This window comes from Xiphophorus maculatus, chromosome 7, assembly GCF_002775205.1.
Source record: "Xiphophorus maculatus strain JP 163 A chromosome 7, X_maculatus-5.0-male, whole genome shotgun sequence".
Taxonomy (NCBI): domain Eukaryota; kingdom Metazoa; phylum Chordata; class Actinopteri; order Cyprinodontiformes; family Poeciliidae; genus Xiphophorus; species Xiphophorus maculatus.
In genome coordinates this window covers 10,698,244-10,717,576 of record NC_036449.1, presented here as the reverse complement: position 1 = coordinate 10,717,576, position 19,333 = coordinate 10,698,244, and the positions used below count along the sequence as shown (strand labels likewise).

Here is a 19,333-nt window from a genome sequence, read left to right as displayed (position 1 = left end):
TCCGTGTATAGGAAAGAATGAATGGGGCCATGTATCGTCAAATTTTGAGTGAAAACCTCCTTCCATCAGCAAGGGCATTGAAGATGAAACGTGGCTGGGTCTTTCAGCATGACAATGATCCCAAACACACCGCCCGGGTAACAAAGGAGTGGCTTCATAAGAAGCATTTCAAGGTCCTGGAGTGGCCTAGCCCGTCTCCAGATCTCGGCCCCATAGAAAACCTTTGGAGGAAGTTGAAAGTCTGTGTTGCCCAGCGACAGCCCCAAAACATCACTGCCGTAGAGGAGATCTGCATGGAGGAATGGGCCAAAATACCAGCAACAGTGTGTGAAAACCTTGTGAAGACTTACAGAAAACGTTTGATCTCTGTCATTGCCAACAAAGCGTATATAACAAAGTATTGAGATGAACTTTTGTTATTGACCAAATACTTATTTTCCACCATATTTTGCAAATAAATTCTTTAAAAATCAGACAATGTGATTTTCTGGATTTTTTTTCTCCTTTTGTCTCTCATAGTTGAGGTATATCTATGATGAAAATTACAGGCCTCTCTCATCTTTTTAAGTGGGAGAACTTGCACAATTGGTGGCTGACTAAATACTTTTTTGCCCCACTGTATGTTCCAGGCCTTCAGCAAACTATTGGCACCCTTGGCAAATATTTACACAAACCCTTAAAGTAGCCTTTTATTGACCTTTTTTTTTTCAAAGCTCACCCTCATTACTGTTTGCGGTGGCAAGACAAACGTAGGTCCTCACTCAACTTTGCTACAGTTAGTTGTTTAACTTTAATTGACACAGTTGATTGGTTGTGAGATATTTAAATGGCAAATTTGCTAATATTTTCCCATCTTTAAACAGTTACATTAGTTATGATAGACTCTTACCAAATGAATACATTTATTCCAGCTATAACCTGGATTTTTCTCAAATGTGCAGGTTTGTGAGGTTGTACTGCTAGCTAATTAAAAAAAATTACTAGTATTTGCTAGATGTGCAAATTTTTGAGTAGAGTACCACATTACTGATAGATTACTAATAATATAGCCAACTCATTCTACATTATAGATAGGTGTCTGGCCCTATAACATTAAATACTTCACCCACAGACCACTTGAGAATATTTCTGGTTGCTTACAACATGGTGGTTAGGTTTGCTAGAAATAAAAATTCTGCTATCTAAAGGAATCCTGGCTTAACATGCAGAGTATCTGGTAACTTCTGTTCAGCTGATGCTGACAGAGCTTGCACATTATGTTCATATACGTAGATTGTCCTGTCTGTTCTGAGTAGACAATTACATAGTGATGGTTTTGTGTAAATAATTTGAAGTCTCTTTGGTCGACGTACGTTTTAGACATACAGATGTTTTGTAGTCAGAGATCATATATGAAGTTTACCTTAGATGTAGGATTTCTTACATGTCTATTTTTGAGATGCAAGTTGAAAAATATGTTGGTAACAATTTATTTGACGGGATGTGCATAAGACTGAAACGACACTGCCATAAACATGACATAACATCTGTTATGAACCTGAAGGAGTCTTTATGAGTATCTGACTGTTATCATGAAGTGTCATTCGGTAAATAATGACACTTTTAATGCAAAGTTGCTCTAAAAGTTGCATTGAAAGTCCATTAAAAGTGCCAAATTTGCATTAAAGCGACATTATTTTGTAAATGCTACAAAGTTGACACTTTTAATGGACTTTCAATGCAACTTTTAGAGCAACTTTGCATTAAAAGTCTCATTATTTACTGAATGACACTTCATGATAATGGTCATAGACATTCATTAAGACTCCTTCATGTTTTTGATAGTGTCATGTCAGTCTTATGCACACCTCATCAAATAAAGTGTTACCAGTATGTTTGGTTTGGAGGAGGAATTCCTCGCTTCTTTCAGCAATGAAGAGAAACAAGAATAAAAGTTGGGATTTCTATTTAATTGCCATTGTGGAAATGTTTTTTTGTTTTGTTTCCTTTCAGTGTTTATGTACTTGTGAATGCACTAGTTGAGAACATAGTGACCAAGTAAAGTATTTATAGATCTTTGTTGTTTGTTTTTTATTTCCACAGGCCGAGAGTCTAGATGGAGCTCTTTTCGTGCCAGACATCAAACTACACAGTAACCCCTCTGCGTTTAATGTCTACTGCAATGTGCGACACTGTGTTCTGGACTGGCAGCAGAAGGAGGCCTCCCTAGCTCTGGCCTCCAGGACCTCGGTGCAGAGCGGCGACTCGGACAGCGAGGAGGAGGAAGAGTACCGTGAGCCGGCGGTAAAGCTGCCAAAGGTATGAACCAAGAAGGAGTTTTTTGTTTTTTTTGTAGCGGTGTCACTGCTTTGTGTCTTGGCAGAGACATTTGTAGTTTTGATGAGCTTTTGATGGCTCTAATTGTGCAAATTCAACTTTTTTTTTTTGACCTGTAAACTTTGTAATTTTGTTGATATTACCAGGAATAACTTTAAGCACTGATCAAAGAAGAATTGTTTTTGCTAAAGCTTTTCCCCTTTGTTTAGAACAGAGTCAACCCGTGGACTTTTGACATGTTGCTATGGCAGTGGTGTAATTAACGTATGACCCTTGTGCCTGGGTAATTACCTAGCCACTGCCATTTACTGTAACAAGATGGAATATTTTCTTATGTGAGACAACATGGCTAGAGGTGATCATGTTTTTGTTTTCATGCGGTTATCAGAACTCAGGAATAAAGCAGCTGTTTGGAGACTAAGGGTCTGTAATGTTTGTTTACAGCTATTGCAGGGACAATAAGGTGGTAAACTTAGCCTCTCAAGCAAACTGTCTACACACAATTATCTGCCAATTATTCACTGGTGGAAAAAAATAGGTTTGGTGCTTGACAGGTGTGGTGCACTGACAACAGAGAAAATAAGTTAAAAGATGTTTTCCATTTTTGGAAATTGGGTTAGAAATATAACTTAATCTCTGAAAACAATATATATATATATATATATATATATATATATATATATATATATATATATATATATATTTTTTTTTTTTTTTTTTTTTTTTTTTTTGACATTTTCCACATTTCACTCACATTATCCCCAGTCCCTGATGGTTTGTAAGTGCTTTTGATAAAGGAACAATCAGTCTTATTTATGCTTATTGTGGCTTGAGTTGTAGTTACCAGAAATCTAGCATGTGTAAATTACAGTCTGCTGATTCTTAACATGTCACTTTGTTGGTGTGCTATTTTTGCATACATGCAGTTTGAGCTTAAATATGGGTGCAGGCTTGGACTCACAAATGCAGAACTGGACTTACATTTTGTTAATACAGTCACTCCTGAATGTGTCCCTGAAAAGTAAATGCTAATTATCTCCCGTTGTGCGGTACCGATTAAAAGGTTTTTGTATGTTCCTTTTTCGGAAGTCATCTTTCCTTCACTCTTTTTTGCTTGAACAAGATTGCGTCTTGAGTGAATTACTGCATCAGAGATGGAAACCCAATAATCCCTTTCTTTTGTGACTCACTTCACCTCTTTCTGTTTGCACTGCACACTGAAGATGCTAACAGATCATCATCTGCAAAGAGCAAAGATGAGACCAGTCAACAAGGTCCAAAAAACACTCGTTGACTGGAAAACTAATGCCACCCAAACCCTCCTCAGCTCAGACGTTCCACCCCAGCATGGAGGCCACTCTGCCTCTCCTGAATCTGACCCACTGTATAATTAAAACTGTTACTGAAGCAGTGTTTACCATGTAAATATTCCATAGCAATGTAGATTCTTTTACTATGGATTATGATAAAGAGATGTAAGTCTTCATGCTTACATAATCTCTGAGCCAAACTCTCTGATGATACAGCGCTTTTTAGGATTTAGTTTTAATTCCATCGTGTTGTAACTGTTGATGCCAAGATATATGTTGCAAATATATGTTGGCAATGCTAACAACATGAATGTGTTGAGAAAACAATTCTTGAAATATGTTTTTAAAATTAATTCCGAAGTTATCATTGAATCTGTCCATTTTGTCTTTTTGTTATTGGACCTTTATGCAATAAAGCTTACTGTTTAGTTAGAGAAGAACAGATCTTCAATGGGATTGCAGCATTATTTGGTTGTCTAACAAGCCTGGTTATAAAAGATGGGAAAGGACATCTGTTTCTGGGCCAAACTCTTCCACATATGTAAACATCCAATTTCAGTTGACATTCTACCCAACATACTAATTTGATATTTAACCCTCTATGGTACACATAATGATGCAAGTTGGAAAAAAAATGTTTGGAATGTATTTTTTTTTTTACATAAAATAAACCAAGTAAACATAATAAAGACAAATTTTAAAAAATATATAATTTTTTCATTTATTTTTTGTTGACATTGCCACTTGGCAACACTGTACCATAGTGGAAATTAATGAAAACAAGAGAATTTGGCTTATTATCGTAAAAACCTTTATTTATATCTAAATAGTCTCCAGTAGCAATACTAGTAAACAATGAAACTCATTTGAAAGCTAAAAACAATTTAATTTATTGGCATATTTCATTGATATAATGGTTTTTATTTGATTTGAGTGTCTTGATCCTGCCGTCTTTGCCTTACTGCTTGTGGAAGCTGATGAAGCAGTTACTCTCAGCTTCCAGTGAAGAGGTGGATCTAGAAAACAAGCAAATACCCTTACTATGTTATGAACATACCAGTCTAATGCAACACACAAGAAATAATTGCACGTTCACCCTCATTGTTGGCTCATAGTCTTCATCATCCTCACTGTCTCATTGTAAAGTTGCAAGCTGCTCATTTTCTTCAACACTAAATCCTAATGCATCATCACTACCATAAAAAGGAACTGCTAGATTGGTTTTCTTCCTAAGAAACTATAAAACATTGTTGCATTAATGATGTAAATGGAAGACAGAATATCAAATATAGTCATATGCAATATGGAAAGGACTCAAAAAAAGCACGATTATAGCAGACTCTAGAAGATCAATATGCCAGGCTAGCAATACAATGCAACCTTAATGGTACAGTGTTGCCATATGGCAACATCAACATTTTAACAGTTTATTATTATTAAATGATCAAATACAGCACAATGAATCACAGAATAGTGAGCTTATCTCATTTATTGTTGAGTATGTATTTTTTTTTGTTGGTCAAAAAATGTCATAAAAATACTTTTCTTCATGATTTCTGAGGAGTCAAATGGTGAGACCCTTTCCCTGTGAAGAGGTCTGTAGAAAAGGGTGTCAAATTTCCCTCCATAAGGTTATGTGACAAATTTAAACACTGCTGTTGCTTTTCTTAGAGTCTCATCTCTCTTTCAGTGTTGTACATTGTAAAATTGGAGGTACTGTATGTGTGTGGAAGGGCTTCAAGTGATTTGTTGCCAAATAGCAACATTGTACCATAGAGGGTTAAGCTAACCCAATTAACTATGCATACTATAGGAGATTGAGCAAGATTCCAATCCTTTGTTAATCTACCTTTTGCATTAAAATATGCAGGAAGAAAAACATTTTGTGTTAGCAAAATGTCCAATATCTTTCCTCACTGACCCTTTACACAAACCTGCTTTCTTCCTCATCTGCAGATCATCGGCATCGGCCTGTGTGGGGTTTTTGAGCTGATTAAAGAGACTCGGTTCTCTCACCCGTTACTGTGCCTGCGCAGCCTTCAGGCTTTGTTGGACATGCTGCAGGGACAACAGCCAGAGGGTTTTCAGACAGAGCCTCCTGATGTGTTAGGTAAACTTATACTTAAACTTATACTTGCACTTGCCTTTCTATAATGGTAATTACTTATTATTCTATTCTATTTTCCAAATATCTAAGTCCTCCACTATTTTTTTATTTTGCTTTGTTTTTAGAGTCTCTTTTCCAGCTGCTGTTGGAGACCACAGTCCGGAGCACAGGGCCCAACGACCCAACTGGACAGGACATCACCGCTCTGTCTTGTGCATGCCTTTTCAGCCTTGTGGTGGCTTGGGGAGATACAGGCAAAATCCTGCAGGCTGTTTCTGCCATTCTCACAAATAATGGTAGCCATGCCTGTCAGACTATACAGGTAATTAACCACTAAGCTTACTTTAACAGGTTCAAATTAGCAGGTAGTCTGACAGATCAGCCTTATCCTCAAAATTATACAACATCCATTTGAAATCTTTTGGATCATTTTGCCAATCTCCCATTGAGTGATTCCAATAGTGACTATCTACCTGCAGGAGGTATCTCAGAGCTATTTTGTTCTAATTAGAGGTCATTACCTGTCATATTTCATAAGAAGACACCTAGTCCCAAATGGAAAGGAAAAACATGAATAAAAATTGGGTGTAGCATAAAGTTTTCTTTTTTTTTCTCCAGTCCATTCTGGGCTGCAAAACATAACTTTAGCTGCCTTCGTCCATTTCCTCTGTGCACAGATGCTCAGGGCCATGTCTGGACAGCTCAAATTGAGTTTTGTAAAATGTCAAGCTGCTCTGATTCTCCTTTTTAATCATGTTACTCTGCTTGAATTCCTCTGTCGGTTAGCTAATCTTCTTTTTGCGTCTGCCTTTCGGCTTCTGCATCCTCTTTCTCTTGTTTTGTTTCGGCCTAAAAGGGAAAAAAAAAACGCTTCAGTTGTATGTAGAAAGAACTCTATACTTGATCAAGAATTCACCGGACCTCTCTAGACTCACAAATTTTATCCCTCTCTATGCTAATAAATGCGCTTATATTTTATGTATTACCTGAATTGTGAATCATCACAATGTCGGAGTGGTACAAAGTGTGCTGCTTGGTTGTGCATGGGTAAACATTTGTGAGATCAGTGGCATTTGAAGTCACTTTCATGTTAATGGTGTCAGTTTGTGTGTTGTGTTAAAATGCATTTAGACAGAAATGTAAACCTACAGTTTACGAAACATTAGTATAATTTGCCTCAGGTCTGCTGCAAATGTAAATATCAGGAAGTTCCACCTTTTTCTAATCAGAGGTTTACTTCCCTGTCTTGTTCAATCAAACCAGGTCCCCACCATATTGAATGCACTACAGCGAAGTGTCCAGGCTGTCCTGGTGGGGAAAATCCAAATCCAGGACTGGTTTGGAAATGGCATCAAACGTGCTGCACTGATGAACAAATGGGTCCTTAAGGAAGTATCCATCGATGAAGACGAACGCTGTCTTCTACAAACTGATGGTTCTTTCTTGTATTTGCTCTGCAAGGATGGACTCTACAAAGCTGGATCTGGATATAGTGGTACCGTCAGGGTATGTGACTCTTCAAGTTTTGCTTTTTCAAGTTGTTGGAAACATAAGACAAGAGGCTAGAGAAGCCCACAGCATGTAACTTCAGCAACTTCGAAAAAATTACATTCAGCAAAGCATTAGTGGAGGTTGTCAACTTACCGAAGCTCAATTCCGCACAGGGACACGTCTACAACTCCACTTCTCGAATCAGGAATCGAAAGGAGAAAAGGTCATGGCTTGGCTTTGCTCAGGTAACTAGTACAGCCTCTGTTTTGCATAAGAAATATTCAAAAAAAACATTTAATATGATAAAGTTTGCTGTGAAGTATCAAATATCAAGTTGTTCAGGTCTTTCAAGTCATGGCTTAAAATGTTTTTGTTTTTACATTTTCTATTCATGTTTTTTAAAGAAATCTCTACGGCGAAATCTCTTTTACTGTTTAAAAGCTTATTATCTAAGTAGCTTTTCTCTACTTAAAGCAAGAAAATCCATTGAGATATTTTCCTATTTTTATAGGAAAATATTTAGCTTATTTTCTCTTAAGCTAACATTAGCATAATAGGTAATGCTGCAAAGCACTTTCTATTAGCATATTGGCTAGTGGTCGCTAAAGTCAGCTAACATGATGATTTTAGCATGTTAGCTGGCGGTTGCTTTTTTCTTTCCAATGCTAGTGCCACTTTTTTTCCCCAGTGCCACTTTTAGCACTTGAACTATTGTTGGCTAATTTCAGGCTAACCTGCAAGCTATTGATTATTTTTTGAGGAATTCATTATGATTTCAAAATTGTAAACTTATTTTTGTGTTGTATTACCTACTTTTGGGATAACGCTTCTATTTTTACGGCTGCCACTTGAAGTTCAGCAATTCTTTCTGCTTCAGTTTATCTTTTTTAGGAGAGCAGTCCACCCATTCAATTTGTGGCATTCAGACATTACCTGTAGAGTTAATGCGATTTTTTTATTTTTATTTTTTTCTCTAGTTTGACAATAATGTCACATTTTGAGGGAACCAGTGCCCCCTGCTGTTGAATACAATAAATATTTGTTATTTAATAATAACAAATATCAAGCAATCTGTTTTTAAGAAGATCTTAAATACTTAAAATGATACTTAAAATCCTAATTTCATGTTTTGTGACAGTCCTGTTAAGAAGAGTCGGCTGTAATTTCAGATGAGTAATAGTGTCTGTGTTGTGTCCTCAGGGGTACTTGTTGTATCGGGACACAAGTAACCACAGTATGTCAGCTATCAAGATCAACCCTGAGACCCTGGAACATGAGGGGGTGGTCACCATGCCAGGTACAAAGGAAACACATTTACATGCTTTCATCAATGTGCTGTTAAATTAGGCCAACATTAACTTAAGCAACACTATATTCATGTTGCCTCTTGCTGTAGGTCAACATTCGGATGGACAAAACATCATATTCACAGACGGAGAGTACATTAACCAAATAGCAGCCTGCAAAGATGTAAGTTTTCATTGGTTTTTGTTCTTCTTGCATTGTATCTACTATAATAGCAAAATATTTCAAGCTTTCCACATCTTTCAGAAGAAGGCTTAAAGCTACATTTATAAGAGTCCCTAACTTTTTATTACTAATCCTGGAAAGAAAACTCAAGCAGCACACCAAATGGAGAAAGCTGATAACTTGCTTTAAAAAGTAAAGTCAATCAGTTTTCCTTATTTTCGGATGTTTAAAAGAGTCAAATAGTCCCTTGGAATATCTCTAAACGTCTAACTTTTGTCTTCATTATTATCCAGGGAAGTTGTTGGAGAGTTCTTTTAGACAGCTGACTGGCAGTGCGCAGCAGCTAGTGAGGGAGGGGCAGCACTGAATTAGTCGACTCTCCATAAAACAAGAGAAAACTCTGTTCTGGCACTTTCTCTGGTGCCTCATTAAAAAAGATTTAAACATTATGATGGAAGATTTTAGCAGTTTCGAATTTGAAATAATAAAAAAGAAAACAAAATCTTGTTATACTTTGATACCACTACCAACCCATGGCTACCCTTTACTAGAATGCACCAGTTAAACTTAAGGTGATTATAAAAATTGAATCACATTCAGACTATATTTCAACTGAGAATATTCTTAGATAATAAATGAATGCAAATGGACTTCAAACAGTATTTTTCTTAGTCAAACTGAGGTTAGTTGCCTCTCTTTATTCTCTATGTATAGCACATGTTTCTCTCCCTGAAATCCGCAGTTGATCATCAGCTGTGCCACAGAGAGGCCTCACATTGTATCCCTTCATCTAGATGTGTGTGGGCGTGGCAGCTGCGGCCCCACATGTGTGTGCTCTCCAGAGAGCTTAACCTCTCTAGCGAAAGCACTTTGTAATGGGAGTGGGGGCAGGGTAATACGTGAAATCCATACACCCACTGTAAGAAGAAGCCTTTTTCCCAGCTAATTGTATGGATGGAGTACTGTTTGGAGGGGAGGAGTTTGTCTGCATTCGTCACTGCAAAAGCTGCACAGACCACTTACAGTTAATTGATTGGATGAATGTCCAATACATGACTGTGATCACTGCCATGCTGAGTTATAGTTTCTGTTCACTTGAAGTCGATTCTTGTTTTCTGCTCTGTAAATAGTTGCTTTTGTCTACATTTCTTTACTTGCCTCACTTGCGTCTCTGGCAGATATATCATTTTACAGGCACAGAGCTGAGTCAAGTAGGATTTAAGTCGAGATGCTTTGATCTCTTAGAAATAATTTTAATTAAAAAAAAAAGACTGTGCATATATTTGTAATATAAACCACAAGTTCATTATGTTGACCCAGATTTTCTGCAGCTAATGGAACTTATTGGTTGTTTAAATGGTTGCAGCTGGGTAAACAACATTCAGTGAAGGTGTTTATCTTTAATATGCCTTAAATGTCAAACTGTAACAGTTTTGTGCTGTAAAGTCAAACAACGTTTCCCCCTGTGACGCCCTCACTCCTGCAGGACGGTTTTGTTGTGCGGATCTACACCATGAGTACAGACCCGGCTCTGCAGCAGGAGCTGCAGCTGAAGCTGGCGAGGAAATGCCTGCACGCCTGTGGCATCTCTCTCTTCGACCTTGAAAAGGATCTACACATCATCAGTAAGTGATACAAAATGAGTCTGTGGGTGCTGAGTGTCATATGGGGCTTTACAGCTGCAACAAGTACTTAGTTGTTGTAGGGGTGTGTGATAGGCTGGAACATTTTTTTATTTTTTTTAATTCATGCTATCCTGCAGGATGTTTTTTTTCAGTCATCTGTTTTTCTCTTAGGCACTGGCTTTGATGAAGAGGCAGCATTGCTTGGAGCTGGCAGGGAGTTTGCTCTGATGAAAACTGCCTCTGGAAAGGTGAGCAGTCGGGTGTCTGAACATTTAAGAGTAATGAAAGTTATCGCAGCGTCAACAGCTAAGCTTTTATCTTGATAAGGGTAGGCCAAACTCTCTGCCTCTAAAAGTTTATGTAAGTAATTTCAGTGCACTTTTCCCCCACTTTACAGATACTATTAATAATCATCTAAATAACATATACTTGGTACATAGAAGCTGTATTAACCGAGCTAGGAATTCATTTTTTCAGAGGCTCTTTTTCTGATTAAGCCTGGTAGCATGTTTTTAGAAAGATTGAAGATCCTACGGGTGAAACTGCATCATGTGTACGATAAATCATTTTCTTTGGAGCACATTCAGTGAGTACTAAGTTGAAGTAAATAATTTACATATTTTGAAAGTGTCTCATCTTGATGAGAGCGCTTACTATGTAGGTGGTTTAAACCAGTGCTTCCAAACCCTGGTCCTCAAGGCACACTGTCCTATATGTTTTAGAGGTTTCCCTTCTTTAATGTGCCTGATTTCAACTGATTGCAGTTCAACCAACGCCTGTTAATCAGTCATCAATTGAAATCAGTTGGACTGAAGCAAGGAAATACCTAAAACATGCAGGGCAGTGTGCCTTGAGAACCAGGGTTGGGAAACACTGGTTTAGGGTGTGTTGGAGGGTGTGGTTGGTTGTACGTTGAGTCTAGGTGTGGTGCAGTGTGCCTGTTTTGCAGATAGCAGCTCATGTTAGCGACATTGTGCATGTTTTATGTGCCTGATTTCAAAGCATTTTATCTGCAGTTCCCCCTCCCCCACACCATCTTTGTTATGTCTATAATAATGTCTTTAATAATCTATAATGTCTATAATCTATAATGTCTATAATAATAATGACTATTATTTATAATAGTCATTGCCTAGCTGCACATTCAGAACTGAATTTAAACTGAATTAATTCACATTAATTTTTCAATACATAAGCAACAAGCAATTAATTAGATGGCATCTCACTCATATTTTTTAATGAAAAAAAAAAGATTATTTTTTAATAATAGATTAAAAAAATAATCTATTATGATGCAACACATTAGTTTGCTAGATGACTGGATTACTGTCATCTACCAAAACATGACCTTTGGTTTATTTGGTTTATGCTCTCCTGTTCACTCTACTTACATAAAGTAGAGGGAATAATAATAATTTATTATAATAATAATTTAGAATTAATTATAAATAATACATTTTTAGTAATAATTTGTCAAATTTATTATTGTGAATATGTATTCACATATTTTTCTATTTTAGAGTATAACTCTACTTCCTATGATTGATAAATAATACTGACTTTTTATTAGAAAATGTATCGTTTTAAGCATATGATCTTTAATATTGGCCACGTTTAAAGAACTGAAGCATTGTTGTTCTTCATAAATGATATCAGCCATGCTATTACTTTGCCAATACTTACCTCAGCGATGAATAAAGAGCAAAGTGAGGAATACGACTAAGCTGCAGCTTTATTCCTTTTCTTGTCTTTGTTGTTCTTGCAAATTTACATCTGGTCTCGCTGCCTGCATGCAGCAGGCTCTAGTGCAGTGGTTCTCAAATGGGGGTACGTGTACCCCTGGGGGTACGTGGAGGTACTGCAGGGGGTACGTGAAGCTTTTCAAAATATCTTTAAAAAATTAGTAGGCTCCTCATAATAAGTCTTGGGAAAAATTATTTTGTAAAAAGTTCGATAAAATATAAATGTGTGTTCATGCACTGAAATTTATATTCAGTATTTAGTTTCAATATCCTTTAAAATAAAACGGTTTGACTGGTTTTATACCTTCCTGGTGGTCACTGTCTTCTGTTTTTCTTTTTTGTTTAACCATGCAATTTTTGCTATATGGATGTATTTGTCAGGTTCACTGATATAAGTTGTTTGGCTTTAATAAATCAGACAGTGATTTTACAGCACTGTACCTCTTTTTTATTCCAAAAATGTTTTGCCCGTGTCAGGGGGTACTTGACTAAAAATATATTCTTAAGGGGGTACATCACTGAAAAAAGTTTGAGAACCACTGCTCTAGGGAGTTGCCAACCAAAACAAAAAAAGCTGATTTCAGACTATCAAGCCTGTAACAGTTCATTTCTTGATTTTCTTTTGTTGTTGTTGAGGTTGAAACTCTACCATAGTGTGTGTGAAAATTCTCTTTCTAATATAGTTAAAACTTAATTTTAACTATATTCAACAACAATCTTCCAACATGTTCTTTTCTCAGATCTACTACACAGGAAAGTACCAGAGCCTCGGTATTAAGCAGGGTGGCCCATCAGCTGGTAAATGGGTGGAGCTGCCCATCACAAAGTCTCCGAAGATCATTCAGTTCTCAGTCGGCCATGATGGCTCCCACGCCCTTCTAGTGGCTGAAGACGGGAGCGTTTTCTTCACTGGCTCTGCCAGCAAGGGAGAGGACGGGGAATCCAGTAGGATATATTCCCAACTACATTTAAACATTCGTAAAGTAACATTGGGTGTTGATTTAAGCAGACGTCTTATTTCCCGTTGCAGCTAAAAGCCGCAGGCAGCCCAAGCCGTACAAACCCAAGAAGATGATAAAACTGGAGACAAAGACAGCTGTGTGTACGGCTTGCAATAACGGCAGCAGCAGCATCGTCACAAAGGATGGAGAGCTTTATATGTTTGGCAAGGATGCCATTTACAGTGACAGCACCTGTAAGTTAACAGGAGTATTTCAGCTTTTCTTTTGAGAACAAGTTTGACACTTGCTTGAACAGGATTTCTTTTGTTTTTGTTTTGTCATAATCACTTCATGTCTCTCCACAGGCCAAGTGACAGATCTTAAAGGCCATTTTGTAACTCAGGTTGCCATGGGAAAGGCTCATACGTGTGTTCTCACTAAGAATGGAGAAGTGTGGACATTTGGGGTTAATAACAAGGGCCAGTGTGGCAGAGACACTGGAGCCATGAGCCAGGCAGGGAAAGGTGAGCAGATGGACGGCAGACTAAACCAGTAGCCATAACAATACACACCAGCTATTCTAATAGACTTACGTTAGCACTGCGATGTCATCAGACTAATTTATCGTTCTGCTGGTGCTCGTGTTTATTGTAGCATTTGGCGTTGAGAGCATGGCCACGGCCATGGATGAGGACTTGGAGGACGAGCTGGAGGACAAGGAAGAGAAGAGCATGATGTGTCAGCCGGGCATGCACAAGTGGAAGCTGGACCAGTGCATGGTTTGCACTGTGTGTGGAGACTGCACTGGGTACGGTGCCAGTTGTGTCAGCAGTGGGCGGCCAGACAGAGTACCAGGAGGGTAAGCTGGCGATGGAATAAGATCGTGTTTATATGCAGTACGTTTAAAGTTATTAATTATAATGTAATAATTGACCTTTATCTGTTTGTGTTTATCTTTGGGCTAGTATCTGTGGTTGTGGGTCTGGAGAGTCTGGCTGCTCAGCGTGTGGTTGTTGTAAGGCCTGCGCCAGGGAGCTGGACGGTCAGGAAGCCCGGCAGCGGGGGATCTTTGATGCTGTGAAGGAGATGATTCCACTGGATCTGCTGCTAGGTATTTCACCACTTCTATCTTATCACTTTATGCCTCATTTTAATTAAGCATGCAAACAGACAAAATATAAGCACGGATGTTTGCAAGTGCCTACCATTTAGAGGTCGAATGCATTCTAGTCAAAAAAATAAATAAATAAAAAATTGTAATTGTTGCCAAATTATCCTGATTTTCATGCCATATCATCACATACGACTCAAACGCTTTGCTACAGCTCTACAAAAGTAAAATTAAACTTTTTTTTTCTTTTTTTGAGAAATCTAAATGTAATACAAAAAAATATAAATTAATATATTAAAAAGTCCTCTGTTCAGTTGTTTTATATAATACAACTTAATTTATGTGCTTGTAGAAGTCTGTTGTTGGGAGGATAGAGTTTATCTTGATGTTTTACAAAAGAAAACTCACAAATGGAAAAACTCACCTGGATCTGCTATAGTTATAAAAAGTGACTTTAATTTACTTAAGTAATTAGCCTCGAAATATCTTTAATAAACTTTTCTTCTCGTTCTTGCATTTTCACACTTATTTTTCACTTTTTATTTTTTTTTCTTTGTGCATAAATGGTTTGCAGCGGACTCATCACTTGTCTTGTTTGTGTCTCACATAAATCCAGGCTCATATGCATGTTACAATCTTAACCACAATTGTTTATTGTTGTAATAGCGTCTCTAAAATTGATTAGGAAAAAGAAAATTACTGTCTAAATTAGAGCAATGTACAAAAGCTTTGACTCATCGTTTGTATAATGAATTTTTAGAATTTGTTTATAACTCTTAGCTGTGTTTTTCAGGCCTGTCATTTCTTTTGTTAAATTTGTAAAAAAAAATAAAATAAAACAAAGTGTGACATCAAGACATTCCTAAAGTAAAACGGACAATAAGAGAACTTGCTTTCAGTCTAGCCTTTGTTATTCTTTCTTACATTTTCCAAAAGATACCAGTTTCAGATGCTGATCATTTATTGTAGATACAGTGTGTTTTAAGGCCCCTTTCTGTTTATTTTGTCTGCTACTTGTCCACTATTTCCATTGTGTGCAGACTCTGTACTCGACAAGGGGGAAGCATTGAGCAAAGAACTAAGCAGAAATGAAAGGAAAAGAAAGATTTTGAGACTTTGGCTGAAATGTACAGTACAGACCAAAAGTTTGGACACAACTGTGTGTCCAAACTTTTGGTCCGTACTCAATACAGACCAAAAGTTTGGACACACTTTCTAATTGAATTCAATGAGAAGGTGTGTCCAAACCTTTGGTCTGTACTGTACTTTAAAAGTTTTCTGCTTTAAAACAAAATTTAAATAAATGACCAAGCCTTTTGCTAGTGCTGTACATACATGTGTGAGTGGTGTGTTTGAGCTCTTCATGAACACTTGCCTTCACACACAGTACCTGGCAAAAGCATCCCTGGCCCTTGAACTTATTAACTTTTTATCACATTGCAGTGACAAACTTTGCTTAAATTTCGTTGTCCTTGTGACAATGACAATAAAGATTTATCTCTATCTCAACAAGTAATGCACAATTGGGAAGCGGAATAAAAACGATAAATAATTTTCTGGATTGGAAAAGTATTGTATTTGTAATCAGTTTGAGGCTGCAAGACATACAGCCAGAGTCAGATGTGCTGTGCTGGTACAAACTTAACTCAAAAGACTTAGAGCTGTAATTGCAGTAAAAGCTAGTTCTACATAGTATTGGCTCAAGAGGGTTGATGACAGATCGAAGTTATATTTTTTAGTTTCTTTTTAAGTAGAAAATCAACTCTTCCACTTCACAATCATGTACTAGTTTGTGTTTGATTGAGTCATAAACTCCCAAAGACACACTGTTTAGTTTGTCATCGTAATGTGAAAAAGTTCAAGATACATGAGCTGTTGTTTAAGGCCATTAGTACACAATATGCTACCAATATTACATTCTTCTTTGTAGTTGTCTGAATGCTGTATTCCATAAACTTGTCAGTGTTCACTCTGTTAAAATGCTTGTGTTGCACAGTCACTTGCTTTCTCCATCAAGTCCCTCCTTCGCTCATTGATGTTTGTCTTGTTCTGCTCTGCTCTGCTCTGCCTCATCCTCCCACCTCCGGCTTCATCCCGTTTGGGGCGCCCTTTACCCCGGGGCCTTTTATGTTTTCAGCTGTGCCTGTCCCTCCCCCTCCAGGAGTTAACATCGAGGAGCACCTTCAGATCCGCCAGGAGGAGAAGCGACAGAGAATCAACCGCCGGCATAGGTTGGAGGAGGGAAGAGGTATGGCCCAAAAGATGGAGAAGAATGCGGTTTGGAAATAACGTTTTAATGCTTCAAAGTGTTGGTGGGGATATTCAGGATACCTGGCTGCTGGGATGGATTATAAAAATGTGGATTGACTGACAGTAGGTCTATCCTTTATAGTTTTGGATTGTTTACAGATGTGAGGCAAGAGCTTGGGTTTTGTGTGCCTTGGTGACTTCCCTCTTCCTTGTCACATATTTTTCCTTGTCTGTGTATTGTTGTGATGTAGTATTACCATGTATTTCTATCCCATTTGTGAGCATTGTGCATGCATGTGAAAGTTTTTTTCTCCCCCAGGCCCCCTTGTTTTTCCTGGTCCCATTTTTATGAACCAGCGTGAGCAGGCCCTAGCCAGAATAAGACCCCTTCAGGCACTCAGGCATAAACGGGACAAGCACAAAGGTACTATGGTCTTCACTAATTCAGCGGGTGCGGAGACGCCCCTTTGACCCATCTCCCAATCTGGCTGTCCCGTCCACCTCCTTTCACTCTCTGAAGGAAGGACTCTTTAAAGTCTGCACCAGGATAAACACCTGCTGGCATGGAGGACTGTAAACTCAGTAGAGCTAGTTAAGGACTTCTTTACAGAAAAGGTTTATTATTAGGGATTTGCTGATTAGCATTTTTTTTCTTGTCCCTGATACTGATATGCTTCATTAAAACAATACTATGAGTAAACCATTTCTAAATCAGTTTCACATTATCATCAATTACATCCTTGATGCTGCAGCAGCCATTTGTCTTGACAGCAACATATGTTGTCTCAGTAAAACCTTTATGTTTCTAAAAATGCATCTGATTTTACACGTACAGCCAGTCGTCAGTAAAGTAATGACTTTCTCCTGCTGAGGCTTTTATGACCAGCAGTTTTAGTTGGACAAATTTTGGACACCGGTTTAGAATTTGTATGTCATTGTATATCCCTGCAAATAGTTAAAGGTCATAGACAAAATTATCACTCTTAAAAATAACTTGCTTTTCACAAAATAATTATAAATAATCCGATAATTAACCATTCCTAGACGCAAGATTATTTTTTCTTTAGATGTTATACAAGTAACATATTTCACTTAATCCACCTAATGTGTGCAGACAAAACATACAGAAAGCCGTTCCCTGCTTCATAAACATACTACTTTGTTCTAAAAGTTGTAAAATTGACAGCTGGTGTTCTTGTTGCACTTTAAGCAGATCTTTCCTAAATGTGTACAGTGTGTGGAAACAGAAAGCTGCTGCAGCCAACACTGTTTCTCTTTTTCCCCATTATAAATAATTTAAAAAAATACTTCAACTTTTTTTGGGAAAATACAGATTTTTTTTTTTAGATCAGCAAAGTAATGTGCAAAGTCAGTTCTGCACACCAAAAGAAGGTTGTTATTGTAAAACGTTGGCTGAGCAAAATGTGACTGGATAACATGGATCAGGAGATGAGTTTAGTTGGGGAAACTGTTATTGGTAAATGAAAAATCGGTCTCTGTAATACATCTGCTGATTATGCACTTTTAAAAATGGTTTTCTAAGGACAAAAGTCAGAATTAATAAATGGTTTAGCTTTAATTTCTACGGAAAATACCCTGCAATACTATGACACTTGTCATGTGTGTTTTTCCATTCTTCTATAAAGTTATGATATTGCTGTACTTTGCCGCTCTTCCTTTTTGTGTTTTTATTTTAGTAATTTGCAGAGTGTTTATTTTACTGCATGACATACCTGCCAGCTCAAAATATGCAGCACGTGCTTGTTAGTTTGTTTTGAGCTGCCCGTTTTTGAAAGTGTCTTGATTGGTGAGCGGTTCAGATTTGCAGAGGACTGTAGCGTTGCAGACCCAGGTAGTTGGTGAATTATCCAGAGTCTTCAGAAATTTGTGCCCTGAGCCTTGTCCTAAAAAAAAAAAAAGAAGCAGGGATAGGCTGCTGAGTGAGAGCGTTGAAGAAAGCAGAGGATTATTCCTTCACTGTAAAATCTGTTTTTTAAACAGCTCCAGGTTTGAAAAGATCGAGAAAATGTCCAGTCATACTTTAGCCCTGTGATTTTTTTTTGTTCTCTTTTTGGACTAATGCATGTAAGAAATTTTGAATTTAAAATGCCCTGATGCCAAACGGCCCTTTTCCTGCACAACCGTTAGCCCCTCCCTTCTATTCCAGCATGTTTTCCCCTTTTTTCCTCTCATTTTCTTTTGTTGCCTCTTTCCCCTCTAGCTCTGTTTCTCAGGACTCTGCAGAGACACCCACCTCGGCGCTCTAAAGCCGCCACTACACTTCTCGATATTTACTCTCCACTCGGATATGCTGACTTCAGTGTTTATCTTCTAGATGGTAGCAGTGAGCGCGGAGAGAAGGATGCCAGCAAAATTACCACTTATCCCCCCGGGGCGGTGAGGTTTGACAGTGAGCTGCGAGCCGTTCAAGTCAGCTGCGGTTTTCACCACTCAGGTAAGCGCTTTCTTGTCGTTGCTGCTTTAGCCCTTTGATGGTTTTGTCTGGTTGCTATAAACAAAACTTGCTTTACAGTGGTGCTGATGGAGAATGGAGATGTCTTCACGTTTGGGTATGGCCAACACGGTCAGCTTGGTCATGGAGACGTCAACTCCAGGTAACAGATTGATGATTTGCAATGTTGTTAGAAATTTATAGGAATGGCCACAATAGCTGGAGTTCTGCAGCTACATTCTGGAGCCCAGATCTGTTTAATGGGTTAGGTTGTTGAAACACAGGCAGTTCTTCAAACTAGCCAGCTAATTCAACATTTCTACCATGCAGGGGCTCTCCGACTCTGGTTCAGGCTCTGCCGGGACCGAGTGTCCAGGTGACGGCAGGCAGTAATCACACGGCCGTTCTCCTCATGGATGGGCAGGTCTTCACTTTTGGGAGCTTCTCGGTGAGAAAATGTAGCAATATAGTCTTCTGCCTACACATGGTCTGGATAATTCTTATGGCATGATAAAGTT

General features: G+C 38.0%; 1 protein-coding gene across 14 annotated transcripts in view; it reads left to right on the top strand.

Annotated features, from left to right (window-relative positions):
• The window catches only part of mycbp2 (MYC binding protein 2, E3 ubiquitin protein ligase), a 72,794-nt gene that overhangs the window by 11,538 nt on the left and 41,923 nt on the right, over positions 1–19,333 (top strand). For 10 of the 14 annotated variants that reach the window (XM_023336836.1, XM_023336835.1, XM_023336834.1 and 7 more), the window contains exons 3-21: positions 2,083–2,298; positions 5,583–5,736; positions 5,859–6,055; positions 6,997–7,239; positions 7,398–7,469; positions 8,425–8,521; positions 8,621–8,694; positions 10,181–10,319; positions 10,491–10,567; positions 12,802–13,006; positions 13,092–13,256; positions 13,368–13,526; positions 13,657–13,861; positions 13,968–14,113; positions 16,251–16,361; positions 16,683–16,787; positions 18,699–18,818; positions 18,897–18,978; positions 19,146–19,263. In XM_023336836.1, the coding sequence (XP_023192604.1) occupies positions 2,083–2,298; positions 5,583–5,736; positions 5,859–6,055; positions 6,997–7,239; positions 7,398–7,469; positions 8,425–8,521; positions 8,621–8,694; positions 10,181–10,319; positions 10,491–10,567; positions 12,802–13,006; positions 13,092–13,256; positions 13,368–13,526; positions 13,657–13,861; positions 13,968–14,113; positions 16,251–16,361; positions 16,683–16,787; positions 18,699–18,818; positions 18,897–18,978; positions 19,146–19,263 (2,685 nt within the window). The remainder of the gene's footprint in view (positions 1–2,082; positions 2,299–5,582; positions 5,737–5,858; positions 6,056–6,996; positions 7,240–7,397; positions 7,470–8,424; positions 8,522–8,620; positions 8,695–10,180; positions 10,320–10,490; positions 10,568–12,801; positions 13,007–13,091; positions 13,257–13,367; positions 13,527–13,656; positions 13,862–13,967; positions 14,114–16,250; positions 16,362–16,682; positions 16,788–18,698; positions 18,819–18,896; positions 18,979–19,145; positions 19,264–19,333) is intronic. The other 4 variants (XM_023336837.1, XM_023336824.1, XM_023336829.1 and 1 more) reach the window with 3 other exon arrangements.